Source organism: Erithacus rubecula (genome assembly GCF_903797595.1).
Source record: "Erithacus rubecula genome assembly, contig: scaffold_610_arrow_ctg1, whole genome shotgun sequence".
In the NCBI taxonomy this organism is placed as follows: Eukaryota; Metazoa; Chordata; class Aves; order Passeriformes; family Muscicapidae; genus Erithacus; species Erithacus rubecula.
This window is the reverse complement of record NW_027635728.1, coordinates 39,253-53,273: the sequence shown is the minus strand read 5'-3', so window position 1 is coordinate 53,273 and position 14,021 is coordinate 39,253. Positions and strand designations below refer to the sequence as shown.

The following is a 14,021-nucleotide window of genomic DNA, read 5'->3' as shown; positions in this document are numbered from 1 at the left end:
TCAAAAAACTGTTCCTTGAGGATGGGTGAGGCCTGATAAATTCAACATCTACAGACTGGGAGTAACCCAGAAGATACGCAAGAGGTAAATGACCATTAAAGAAAATAACCCCCAGTGTGGTTGAAGACACCTGGTCTGGGAAAAGATTGGTAAGACAATCAAAGAATGAGGGCTTAATTCACATCAAAGGCAAAGGGATCAGTAGCCAACAGGAGATCAAATACTAAGAACTGTGCAATTTAGATAAATTAATTTCTTCAGTGAAGCGTTTTTGGGCAATCCCGGCCTCCAATTCTCTCCTCCAAGGAGTCCATGAGGATCCTGGGGTGGGAATAGACCTCAGTGGGACCCATTAATCCTTTGAGAAATTTGTTTTTTTCTTATGACTTGGACTCCTGGAAAGGTTTGTGCAATCTCCTCTCACATCCTGATGTTCCAGGGCTCAGCACCAAATGTACCACGGGGCTCATTGGGATCAAGCAAGTCCTTACAAACCATGGCTCTGCCTTGATTTCCCTTTGCTCTGGTGCCATTCATCAGGAAGGCTTCCTACTATCGTTATGGAGAAATAATTCAAACATCTTCTTAACTCTTTAATAATTTATTATTATTTTAAAGGGTGTGTTTTATTACTGTTCTCTTTAGAGCAGAGGAGATTGCAGCATTCTGTGATTGATATTGATCCAGGGTCTCTCCTCAGGAGGTCTGGCCTGCTCAGAGAAGCTGTGCCTTGAGGTCTGACCCAGTGTGGACAACCTTATTGCACATTCTCCAACTTCATCCTGTCATCACTCACCTGGAACCTGCTTTGCTTGGAGAACTGGCTAGACTCAGGAAAAAGGGGTTTTCCTGGTTCTTTTGAAGCAATCTGAATCTCCTAACTTTCCCCACTGAAAACAGACACACTATTCAGGTGTGGAGTTTCCCCTTCCCCAAGGCTGAACTCTGCAAGGAATGTTTGAGACCTTTGCACTCCTTGGTTCCCTGAGGCCTTGCAGTGTCAGAAAGGCCCCTTGGTACAAAGAGGTTCCGTGCTGTCACAATGAAGATTTGGATCCATGGGGTCCCACGGGGTCACAATGCTCTTTTTGGTTCCGTGAGGCCTTGATCTGTCACAATGGACCCTTGGTTCCATGAGGTTCATTGGTGTCACCATGGTCTCCTTGGTTCCATGAGGCATCACAATGTCACAACGCACCCTTGGTTCCATGAGGTTCCTGCAGCAGGACTTCCCCTGTGGCACAGCAGAGCTCATCTGTTCTGTCCATCAGCTGGGCCATAATTCAGGGCATCTTCCCCCTCTCAGGAACTGCTGAGATAACCCAAGCTGGACATCAGTCCTGTCCTGAGTTCTCTCTGGTGCCAGGGAGGTGGAATTTCCCAGCTGACCATAAACATCTTGCCTTGAGAGCAGACTGAAGGGAGATAAGCCTTGAATTTCTGAGTGACTCACACTTCACTTTGTAGACTATGAAAGCCACACAAAACTTTCACAAAGCAAAAGTCTTCTGCATAGTCCCTGCAAAAGGGTAGGGCTTATCTGCCAAGTCTGGATGCATCTTTATGCTTACTTTTCTGGAATGTGAGTGAAAGGTCTCCATGTGTACTCCCTCATCAATTTGTTGGTAAGTTACATTGACTCCTGATCTCTGCTATTTCTTCACTACCTGTAATATGTTCTTTATTGTGCTCAGTGTTTCTATCTACCTGCACTTCTTTTGTTTATCCTGTGCAGTAAGTAGTCAATTTAAAGTCTCTTGTCTGTTAATCTTGAGTCCATTAAGTAAATAATTTCTTTTATAATATACCTAATTTTCTATTCTTAAGAACTTAGTAGAAAAAGCAATTTGAAGTGCAGGTCGCCAGAAACAGAGCTACTGCCAGAAACCTGGGCATAAGGCAGGACTTGTCTAAGCTTTCACTACTTTTGTAAAAACATATTACATTAAAATATGAGAGAAGATTTTTTCCCATTTCTTTTTTTCCTCTTTATGAGCTGATATCAACAATTTCAATTTGGTTGATCTTGAGCACCTCCTAATGTAGTCAGAATAGATATGAAAATCAGGACCCTTTATGGCTGACCATCAATCACACTTTGTCCCTACCCCAACCCCACCATTTCCGTTATCCAACCCCTGGCACTCAGAGCAGTCCTGTGCAAATCTGAGCTTCCTCCAGCCCAGGCTGTACGTGCAGCTTTCAGCTCCTTGGCACCAACTTCCACCTGCTTTCCTTGGAGAAGGAACTGCTCAAGACACAGAGGGATGTTCATTTATTGTCAGCAAAAAGAACCAAGGGAAGGCACAGCTCCATAAAAACCAAAAGTCATTCCTCTATTGCATATTACATCCACTTTGACAGCAGACAGTCTCAGACCAATAGAAAACTCATTCTGTGCCCAGCACAGATCCCATGATGCCCCAAACCCACCCTGCCCTGATTCTGCCCAGATTTGCTCTTTGCACACGAGACACGCTGAAGTCACAAGTTCCTTCCATGCCCAGAGGAAGGAAAATTGAAAGTGGCTGAAGAGCTCTCTTGTGCACAGCTACAGCTGCACTAATGCCAATATTCTGGGCTCACAGGAACTTGATCCAACAGCCTCTGCTCCTGCCTGGCACTGCCAGGCTGGCATGAGGAGCCCCTCAGCCTTCCCTGCTCTTGGCTGGACAAGCCCAGCTCCCTCAGCATCTCTGCACAGCCAAAGGGCTCCAGCCCCACCTTGGAGGCCCTTCCCTCGCCCTACTCCAGCTGCCAGACATCATTCCTGCTCTGGGGAACCCAAACCAGGCCCCAGTGACCTGGATAATCCACGTCCTTGATGTCCTGGTCACACAGCCCTGGCCCCTTTTTCCCGTGTCATGCTCTGGGGTTGATTTGTGGAACATCCTTGGGGGAGGCTGTGGCTCCAGGTGGGGCACGGGGATACAGAGGGACAGGGGACCCTGCTGGGCATGAACAGCATTGGACTTGTCTGGGGAAACTGTGAGGTGGGGATGGGGCAGAGTGACCAACCCAGTGACCTCACACAGCCCAGGTGATGATGCAGAGACAGCCTACGATGTCGTAGCTGCTTGATGACCTCACAAAACCCACTCTGTGTTGTCATAGCCCACTCTGTGACCTCATGTTACCAGACGATAAATTGCCCACCCTACGTGAAACAACACAATGCTTGTTCTCCAAAACCACTCACCTCTGGAAACCACACAATGCCCCTTGTATAAGAAGGGGAATTGGAATTCACCAGCCTCAGTGTCCTGCCAACTCAGCCAGGCTGACTGGAACATTGGGGGTCCACGACCACCAGGAAACACTAGAGAGACCCCCAGGACAGAAGAACACTCCCAAGGAAAGCTCTGTCTCCTGCTGTTCACAAACAGAGACGGGTTGGTAAGAGATGTGGTGGTCGGTGGCTTCCTGGGGTACAGTAACCATGAAATATTAGAGTTTTTATTATTCTGTGAAAGAAGTAGAGCATCAACAAAAGTTCTACCCTGCAACAATGGAGAGAAGACTTTGGCTTATTGAGATGTAGATTTGTGCAGAGAGTGCCAAATCAGGTATTGAATTTTTTAAGGGATACCATCCTTAAAAACAAAAGGGGTCCAGGAATGATGGACACACTGCAAGAAAGAAATTTTGAAGGAGAAGGAGCAGCCTGTCCCTGTGTGCCAAAAGTGAGGAAAATGACTGGCCTGACTGCGCATGAAGCTTTTTCCAAGAACACAGGGAAAAAAGAGGTTGCATCATCTTTGGATAGAGGGGCAGGAAACTCAGGAAATGTTTAAGGCTGTTGCTCGGTCATGCAGAAAGAAAATTAGAGAGGTGAAAGCTCCATTAGGACTTAAACTGGCCACCTGTGTGAAGGATAACAAAAATTATTTTTTGAAAACATTAATGGCAATAAAAGGGCTAAGGACAACCTACATTCCTTATTGCTTGTTCCTTATCATATTTTCAAAAATAAAACAGGTTGTCCCCAGGACAAATGTTCTGCTGAGCTGATAGATGGGGACAGGGAGCAGAACAGACCCCCGTAATTCAAGAGGAAGCAGCTGCTGACCTACTGAGCCACTCAGGTGTTTACAGGTCTCTATGGGGCACTTGATATTTATACTAGGGGGATGAGGGAGCTGCTGGGAGGTGCTCTCCTGTCACCATACACGCTAGGAGTCACGTATATTAATAAACAAGACTTCTCCAGCTATGAGGCTAAAGAAGCATTTCATTGAAAGTCAGAAACATATTTATAGTGTGGTTCTCAAGTCTCGAACAGAACAGCAGTCCATTGGAAAACAGAAGAAAACAAATCCTGTCACAAATTGTGAGTACTGTTTCTCAGTCAACACCAGGTGCTAATCTTTATTATTAATTCCTTTCTGTTTTCCCAAATGTTGTCATCCTGGGAAAGGCTTAGGCCGGAGCTGAGAAACTGTCTCAGCATGGGAAAAGTTTCCCAGAATGAGAAAGAGAAAAAGAGCTTCGAGCCTGAAAAGGCCTAGCAAATTTTGCGTGGGCCTTCAATGGTGTCCACACTCTCCATCATTTCTCATCAGTCCTGCCTCATCAGGGAGGTTCCAAAAGACTGAAGGTGCAAATGTGACTCCATGCCCAAGAAGGGCTGGAAGGAGAATCTAGGGAAATCCAGGCCTGTCTGCCTGACCTTGTTACCCAGGTCCTGCATTTCAGACACAATGACCCCTGCAGCATTTCAGGCTGGGGACAGAGTGGCTGGACATCAGCCAGGCAGAAAGGGACCTGGCAGCAGTGATGGACAGCAGGCTGGACATGAGCCAGCAGTATGCGTAGATGACCAAGAAAGCCAATGGCTCCTGGCCTGGATCAGGAATGGTGTGGCCAGCAGCAGCAGGGCAGTGATTCTTCCCCTGTGCTCAGCACTGGTTAGGCAGCACCTCGAGTACTGTGTCCAGTTCTGGACCCCCCAATTTAGAAAGGACATGGAGGGGCTGGAGTGTGTCCAGAGAAGTGCAAAAAGGCTGGTGAGGGGTGGGGAACACAAGTGCTGTGAGGAGTGGCTGAGGGAGCTGGTGTTGTTTATCCCAGAGAAGAGGAATCTCAGGGAGACAAGGTGGTGTCAGGACACAGGTTGGACTTGATGATCTCCAAGGTCTTTTCCAACCTTGCTGACTCTGTGATTCTCTGAAACCTCCCATGGAACAGCTGCAGGATGAGCCCTGGGCCTTCTCTTCAGAAGGTTCAGCAGCCCAGGTCCCTCACCTTCTCCACAGAGCCCAAAAGCCCATCCTGTCAGTCCTGCAGAGCCTGTCCAGCCCCTCCTCACTGCCCAGAACAGGGAGCCCCACACCCAGACACAGCAGCCCAGATGTGCCCCCCTGGCCTGTGGTGCCTCTGGCAAGGGAGCAGCACGAGGCACTGCAGGACCCTGCAGACAATTCCTGAAGCACTTGTAGGATGATCCTGCTTTCCAAGGGATGTTCCCATGGTGCCAACTCAGGAACTGAAATGGGAAGTGCAGCCATAGACGAATGTGAAAACAGGGATGGGCTGTTTACAGGGGAGGGGACACGGATGGGCAAGAGGTGTAAATGTGGATCAGGAAGGAAGAAACAAAGCAAAAGTGAAGCAGAGGAAATGCTCAGGGCTTTGTGGGGGTGGGTAAAACGCAGCTGTGGCTCTGAGCAACAGTGTCTGCAGTGGGACAGGAAACTCACAGCTCATGGGAACAAACTTTGTGGCTGACTGCAGAGGTCACGACAAACCTGAGTGTTTTTCCTGGTGTCCCCCAGACCTTGCTGGCCCCAGTGACTGATGGCATTTGTGCCCACTCAGCTCCATCTCCCCACAGCAGCACCATGGGGGTGCTGACGCCTGCTCTGTGCAGTGCAAACAGGGGCTCCTGAGCCAGTGCTGCCGTGTCTGTGCCTGCAAGGATGTGGCACCTGTGTGAGCTGGGGGAGAGGCCAGGGCTGCAGAGGGGGGATGTTGTTGGCAGGTGCATGAGGACGCTCTGGGACGCTGCCCTGGGCTGTCCAGCGCAGTGGGGATGGATCAGCCCCTGCTCTGCTGTTCCTTGCCAGGGTCTCTCCCTTGCAGGGGCCTTGCAGAGCACTAGCCATGCTGTTTGCCCCCAGCCTGCCCACAGCCATCCTGAGGCTGCTCACAAGGTTTTCTCTGCTCAGCATTGGCCTGGACAAATGTTGTGGATAGAGCCTGACCAAGGAGCCTGGAGCCCCCAGGCCCTGCCCTGAGGCGTCAGTGCTGCCCCAGCAGTGCCCATGGCCTGTCTCTGCTGCAGCCCCAGCACTGCCACCCCCAGGGCTGTGCCCGGCCCCGAGAGCACTCAGGCCCTGCAGCAACACGAGGGGCAGGAGGGCAGCAGAGCAGTGGCACGGGAGCAGCACTGTCAGCACCAAATGCTGCTGCTGCTGGGCACAGCTCCTGTGCCAGCACTGATCTGCCACAGTTCTGCACACAGGCATTGCTGCTGCAGCTCCAGAGAAGGGAACATATTGGGGAACTCTGGTGAAAACTTTCCTTGGAGATCCTTTAGTACATTTATGGCCCCTGAGATCACAGGGTCTCATGGACACAGTCTCTGGCCACAGGGAATGTGGAGAGAAACAAAAGGATAATGGCAAAATAATGACATTTTTTAATGGAATATAATAGAAAAGCAGAACAACAGAAATAAACTCCAAAACCAAAACAACAAGAACTATGAAAAACAAGTTTTATTTCAAGTGATTTGCAGAAATTTGCCAGCAGTTCAATGTTCCTAAAATCTTTGTGTCCTCAGTCTCCACATTGCAGCCTTGAGATCCTGATTCCTCAGGCTGTAGATGAGGGGGTTCAGAGCTGGAGGCACCACTGAGTAGAGAATTGACAGGGCCAGATCTAGGGATGGGGAGGAGACAGAAGGGGGCTTCAGGTAGGCTAATGTGGCAGTGCTGACAAACATGGAGACCACAGCCAGGTGAGGAAGGCAGGTGGAAAAGGCTTTGTGCCGTCCCTGCTCAGAGGGGATCCTCAGCACAACCCTGAAGATCTGCACATAGGAGAAAACAATGAACACAAAACAACCAAATGATAAACAGGCACTAACAGCAAGAAGCCCAAATTCCCTGAGGTAGGATTTGGAGCAGGAGAGTTTGAGGATATGTGGGATTTCACAGAAGAACTGGCCCAGGACATTGCCCTGGCACAGGGGCAGGGAAAATGTAGTGGCTGTGTGCAGCAGAGCAGTGAGAAAGGCACTGGCCCAGGCAGCTGCTGCCATGTGGGCACAAGCTCTGCTGCCCAGGAGGGTCCCGTAGTGCAGGGGTTTGCAGATGGACACATAACGGTCATAGCACATGATGGTCAGGAGATAATATTCTGCTAAAAAGAAAAACATAAAAAAAAAGACCTGAGCAGCACATCCTGAGTAGGAGATGTTCCTGGTGTCCCAGAGGGAATTGTGCATGGCTTTGGACACAGTGGTGCAGATGCAGCCCAGGTCAGTGAGGGCCAGGTTGAGCAGGAAGAAGAACATGGGAGTGTGCAGGTGGTGGCTGCAGGCTACGGCGCTGATGATGAGGCCGTTGGCCAGGAGGGCAGCCAGGGAGATGCCCAGGAAGAGGCAGAAGTGCAGGAGCTGCAGCTGCCGCGTGTCTGCCAGTGCCAGCAGGAGGAAGTGGCTGATGGAGCTGCTGTTGGACATCGCTGCACTCTGGGAATTCTGACTTGTTGAAAGAAGATTTTGACAAGGTGGGAACAAATTCTTTGAGCCAATTCTAAAGAAAATATTCTTTAGAATCCTTTCAAATTATCTTCTCATACTTTGGTTGTAATTTGTAAAAGTTTTTTATTTTTGAGTTTTTGGTTTTGCTGCTGAGTTGCTGGCTCAAATTCATTATTTCTCCGAGCCAGAGATTTAGGATCCCTTTTGGATAAAAGGCCTCCCTGTGCCCCTGTGTTGTCAGACCTGCTGGTCCTACACATCTGCTTTTTGCTCATTACCTCCTGCTTTTACAAAGTTCTCACACATAAAATTTTCTTTAAAAAAACTTTTTCAGACTACAGTTTCAAAACCAATCTCTCTAAACCCCCACCTTTTTTCCTCTGCAGATGGACAGGGAGGGATATTCAGGACTGGTGTGGTTCTCTAACGCCTGATGCTCAGCCTACTGGGAGCTATTTCTCTGCAACCAAAGCTTCTCCCTGCCAGTACTCCCAGAGCCCAGTCTCGCCCTGGGTGCTCTGCTCTGCCTTGCACACCTCTTCCAGCACAGGGCACTGCCCAGGGACATCTCCAGGCCAGGGCCTTATGGGCAGCTCAGACAAACTGAGATGCTGCAATCCAAGGTGCCGTTGCTGCTGTCTGTAGGCACAGGAGGGTGAGGAGGCACTTTGTGAGGGAGATGTGAGGCAGATCTGCTGATGCCCAGTGGGACAGTGCAGGAGGCTCAGTGACACAGGCACACCTGACATCCTCTTTCCCTTGCCTTGAGGAGAAAGCTGAGAGCAGCCCTGGCCATGCAGCACCATCTCCACAGCAGGAGGAATCTGCCCTGATGGGGTCACCCCTTCCACCTCTATCTTCTTCACACAGTCCATGCAGAGCTGCCAGGCAGGCTGAGAGCTGTCCCTGGCAGGTGGCAAATGTCCTTGGCTGGCCAAGAGCTCTGATGGTTGCAGGAGCTGCTCTGCAGGACAGCCCTGGGCATCCCTGGCTGCAGCCCCAGCTTCAGCCCCTGCAGACGTCCCTGGCAGCAGGAGCCATCCTGCCCTGTCCCTCTGACGGTGCCCAGGACAGCCCTGCTCTGCAGCACATCCTCCTCCTCCTCCTCCTCCTCCTCCTCCTCCTCCTCCTCCTCCTCCTCCTCCTCCTCCTCCTCCTCCTCCTCCTCCTTCTCCTCCTCCTCCTCTTCCTCCTGCTCCTGTGCCTCAGGAAACTGGCAGAGTCCTCCTGACACATGTGCTGGCTCTAGTACATCCCTCCAGGAGCACAGGGGACATGCCCTGCACCCACACACTCACCATGTCCAGGGCTATGAAGATGTTACCCCAAGTGAAGTCTCAGCTCCATGTCTTCCCAATCCTGGTTGCCTTTAGCCTGTCTTTGCCTGGCTCCTTTCCCCTCAGTGCCTGCAGGCAGTGCCCTCAGCCCTGCTGGGCTGGGAGAGGAGCTGCTCCTCAGCAGAAATCTCTTTTTGAAGCTTTTCCTGGTTGAGCCTGGGAGCTGCCTCTGTGCCAGGAGACCAGCCCAGCTCAGCAGCACAGACACAGCACAAAGATTTTAATGACACTCACAGGGATTTAGTGTTGTTTACATTATATTAAGTCCCTCAGTATGTTAAAGAAACTTCTCAAGAGTTCAAAATTTACTTGAAGACCAATTTTCCTGAAGTTTTAATGGATTCTGCTGAGGGATATGTCTGTGAAAGTTGATCAAACTTTGCTATTTTTCAGTGCCCTCATACCCTACTAACTCTGTCCAGTGTGTCAAAATACAGGCTAAAGGACTAGCCTTAGAAATCTCCTTGCTTTGTCAAGTACTCATTACCTCCTCCTTCTTGTCTTACCCTGTTTCCACCCAAATCTCTCTCCACACAGCCTCACAGTCCTTTCCCAATCTTTCTCCCACACACATGCCTGAGTTGCAGGCATTGAATGTTATTTCCCACACACAAACTTTAGGATCTTAGGTTCAAAATCAGCTTGGTTAGGATGTCTCTATTTACACTGAGGGCATAGACCTTGTCGTCTCTCAGAGGAACAATAACAACATTTTTCACAAATCTTGCACTGTAACAGTAACCATGCAGAGTGCCAACTTCTAGAAGCCCCAAAAGCCTCATACCACCCACAAAAGCAAGCTATTCCTCTTCTCTCTTGAATGTCCAGACCCTCTTCAGCAGGATTTTCCCAGTCCAAAGCTACCAACCTCCCTGCTGAATTTCGATATATTCCATCCAGTTAACATTTACTGAAAACACAGGGAAAAATTACCAGTTTGCTGCAATTGTAACTTTTGTCACGGTGGCAATATTACTCTAAAATACACAAAGACCAGTGGCTGCAGGGCACCGGTTAAGCCCAAACACCGAGTGTTACAGGGAATACTATCCCCCTTAAACCGGAATTACCCACACACAGCCCGAATCCAAAAGTCAAAATCACTGCAGGGAAGGGTATCTCTTTATTAAGGGAGAAAACATCCCCCTCTTGTCAACACAGCACACAGTATACAGCAATTTTAGCGATCTCCCAATCAGTTTGTTCTTCTCCAGCCGTTTCAGTTGCCCAAAATGAAAACAAAGATCCAAGCTCCCGTTCACTTCTTCCTAAGTACATTTCACCAATCACACAAACAGTCATTCACAGAGGCAGGACCCAATCAAAATAATGATTAAAACAGCAGCAATAAACAAGGATTTGCCCAGTTCACCCAAAGAACTGCTGGTGGATCTCCCTGACAGAACAAACCCTTTCTGTGGCCACTGCACCCTCCCGATAATTGCAAACAAAACCGCTCAGGCTTGCCCTGAGCACAGAACGTCTTCTGCGTCTTGTCAGCTGCCTTTTAGCCATGTGTAGGCCTGACAGGCATACACATCATTTTAAACATACAATTTTGTCTGCAGTCCAGCAGCATGTCTTGTCTGTCCCCATGATGAGCAGCTGGGGACCGGAGGTCCCTCCCGGAAGGTCCCAGAGACATCCATAGCCCAGGTTGGTCTTGCAGCCAAAAGGAGTTTCTCATGGCAAACTCGCCAACTGATAGAGAAAAAAGGACTCTCCAGCCAGTTTAAGTTAGAAAGTAGTATATGTATTACAATGCTTGGCAAGCCCAGGAGAAATGTCTCACAAGGATGTGCAAAATACCCAGGGCTCTTGCCTTATGTTTTCCATCAAAATCTTACCTATTCATTTAGTTACCCAATATGTCTATAGATATGAATTACCTAACACCCCATACCCTCATTTTATATAAAAATTAGCTCAAAGTTCTTTTGCACAGTCCTTGCACAGTTCGTTCCTTCAAATGCGTCAGTGGGTGTTTTAAATGGGTCAGAGGCCTCCTAATGATGAAGTCAGGGAGCCTTCCTTGCCTTCAGCTTTTCACCTTGGTCTTGTTCCTAGGTTCTTGGGCCCTTTGACCGTAATTCAAGTTCCCAGCCTGGTTCTGGCTGGTTGTAGGGTCCAGGTGCAGTTATGGTTTCTTCACTTCAACAATATTCCAACTACCCAACTTGACACAACAAAGCCAAGCAAGTGATTTATTTTCTTATCTCTACTGGCTCAGCCACTGATTATTAACTTTCTACATTGCTTCTACTCTGATCATTATATGTACAGCTTCTATTCCTCAGCTAAGCTCTTAACCCTTTGATTTTTGCATCAGAAAGATGATGTTATGATAGATACAAACACAATCAAGGTGTTGTATCAGGATGCTCTGCCTGGAGTGGGGTGAAAACGGCTTGAAAAATGCCCTGTTTGCAAAGCTTTCAGTGGTGGATGGAGAAAGGTAAGCCATGCTGCTTTTGAATGTTGAGGAAATGCTGAAACCAGCCTGACTCATTTAAACTCTTCCTGTCCTTGCTAGGATGAGGAGCCCCTCAGCCTTCCCTGCTCCAGGCTGGACAAGCCCAGCTCCCTCAGCATCTCCTCACAGCCAAAAGGCTCCAGCCCCATCCTGGAGGCCCTTCCCTCACTGTGCTCCAGCTGCCAGACATCTTTGCTGCCCTGGGGAACCCAAACCAGGCCCCAGTGACCTGGATGATCCCCTTCCTTGATGTCCTAGACACACAGCTCCGGCCCCTTGTCCCCGTGTCAGGCTCTGGGGTTGATTTGTGAAACATCCTTGGTGGAAGCTGTGGCCCAGGTGGAACTGGGGGAACCCAGGGGAACAGGGGACCCTGCTAGGCATGAACAGCATTGGACTTGTCTGGGTAAACTGTGAGGGGGGCTGAGGCATAGTGGTCAGCCAGGATCACCTCCTGCAGGCTGAACTGGAGGCACTGCAGGTCAGGGACAGCCACTCTGTGTCTGGAATGCTCAGTAGATGCTCAGCTCAGGCAGCTCCTGCAGCCCCCGGGCCAGCCCCGCTGCCCAGCACAGCAGCAGAGAGTTGGCCCTGGGGCTCCTCAGGCAGCTGCTGCTGCCCCAGGGACAGGGCAGCCTCTTTCCAGGGCTTCTCTGCACCCCAGGGGCTCCTGCTCTGCTCCTGGCACATGCCAGCTGCCCACAGAGCCTGTGCCAGGGGAACACGTCTGTGCTGGCCTGAGCAGCCAGTGCTGCAGCCCCTGCCCTGCTCCCAGAGCCCGAGCTGGGGCTGCTGCTCTGCAGAGCACGGGGGCTGTGCTGCCCGGGGCCCTGGGCTGCCTCTGCTGGGCTCTGCTGCTCAGCCTGGGACACAGAGGCAGCTGATGGTGCTCCCTGCACTGACCCCCTCCCACATAGGCTCTGCTGGGGCCATGCAGAGTTTCAGAGGTGCCTGCCTTGTTTCAGGGCTGCCAGATGGCCTTGGGGCTGCCCTGCATCCTCCTGGGGAAGGTGTCTGAGGCTCAGAGCACTCAGTGCCAGACTCCTTTCCCTGTGCCTGCTGTGTCCCTGTGGCTCAGAGCTCTCAGTGCCAGACTCCTTTCCCTGTGTCTGCTGTGTCCCTGGGGCTGCAGAGCTTTCCTGGTCACAGCAGACATTCACTCCTTGAACTCCAGTTGACCCCACTTTGGGCAGGCCTGTGCCCAGTGAGCTCCACTCCCTGCTGCTCCCTGGCACACCCTGTCCCTGCAGGTCCCCTGTGCTCTCCTGGCAGCTCCCAAGGCCCTGCAGGCAAACATTGCCCTGCCATCGGCCCTAGGACAAGCTGCAGAGCCTCAGCAAGGTTCAGCACAGACCATTCACCGTCTGATGGGCACTGGCCACCAACAAGCCAAACATGACCCAGACCTGAGTCCCTTGATGGCCACACTGGGACCCTGATCTCATCCCACTGAGCCCTGGGAGAACAGGGAACACAAGGATCATCTTCAGAGTCTGTTCTTTGGGCCTGTTCCTGAGAGTGACTCAGGAGGAGAACAAAGCCTTCCTGCCCTGCCCTCAGGAGATGCCTTTGCTGGTGGAGCTGCTGTGCTGGAGCCCAGGTGTGTCCCAGGAGTGCCCATGGCCTGTCCCTGCCTGTGCTCACAGCAGGGACACACAGCAGGACAGTGACCAAGCTGCCAGAGCACTGTGGCCTCACAGCCACAGAATGGCTGGCAAGGAGAGGGTGGAGTTGGGAAGAGCAGATGTGGGTAGAGCCAGGGCCATTTTCCCTGGCTCTGCTACTGTGCTGGGAGTCCCTCCACCTCTGCTCACAGGCACTGCCCTTGCAGAGACAGAGAAGGGCTGGGGAAGCACCTGGGTCACACAGGGCAGAGCAGGACACTTTATTTTACCTCAATGCGCAACGATCATGGCTCCTTACTGTCTATGCTGAACACAAGCACAGTAGATACTGATGTAGCAATACTGTGACTAAAGGCATCCCTTTATGTAAAATACTATGAAAAGTTAAAAAAAAAAAATAAAAAAGAAAAAGTAGAACACACCAAATAGAAACACATGGAACTAAGCAGTCTGGGCAGTCTGTAATGAGTTCCATTCTGAATGCTATGCAGAAACAAACAGGCACTTGATTGTTTCTGGAAACGCATAGTGGTCATATTCCTCAGGGCATCCTCAAGCTCCTGATTCCTCAGGCTGTAGATGAAGGTGTTATAAACGAGATTAAGCTGAATTAAATATAATAAGAATAAGTGATAATTATTTTTGCGACTGAAATACGATCCTCCTTTCCCACAATCAAAAAGGGAGAGCACTGAGCCCAGGATTTGCGCCGGGTGAGCTCACTCTGATCCAACCTCTATCGCATCGGGTCCCCCAGTGCTCACAAAGCCGCCTTGGTCAGTCCAGTTTTTATACAGTTTTTCATAGCCTGGAGCAGAGGTCTTTCATTTTGTTGTTGCACACATTCATGTAGTCTTTCTCTGCATTGGGCTGGACAA

The 14,021-nt window shown here is 50.3% G+C and overlaps 1 protein-coding gene across 1 annotated transcript; it reads right to left on the bottom strand.

Moving 5' to 3' along the window:
* Positions 1-6,763: 6,763 nt before the first annotated feature.
* Positions 6,764-7,687, bottom strand: LOC306816462 (olfactory receptor 14J1-like; the record flags this gene model as incomplete). The annotated part of the gene is made up of 1 exon (XM_079332902.1): positions 6,764-7,687. One exon carries the CDS (start codon positions 7,685-7,687, stop codon positions 6,764-6,766), a length of 924 nt encoding a protein of 307 aa, XP_079189028.1.
* Positions 7,688-14,021: the final 6,334 nt, after the last annotated feature.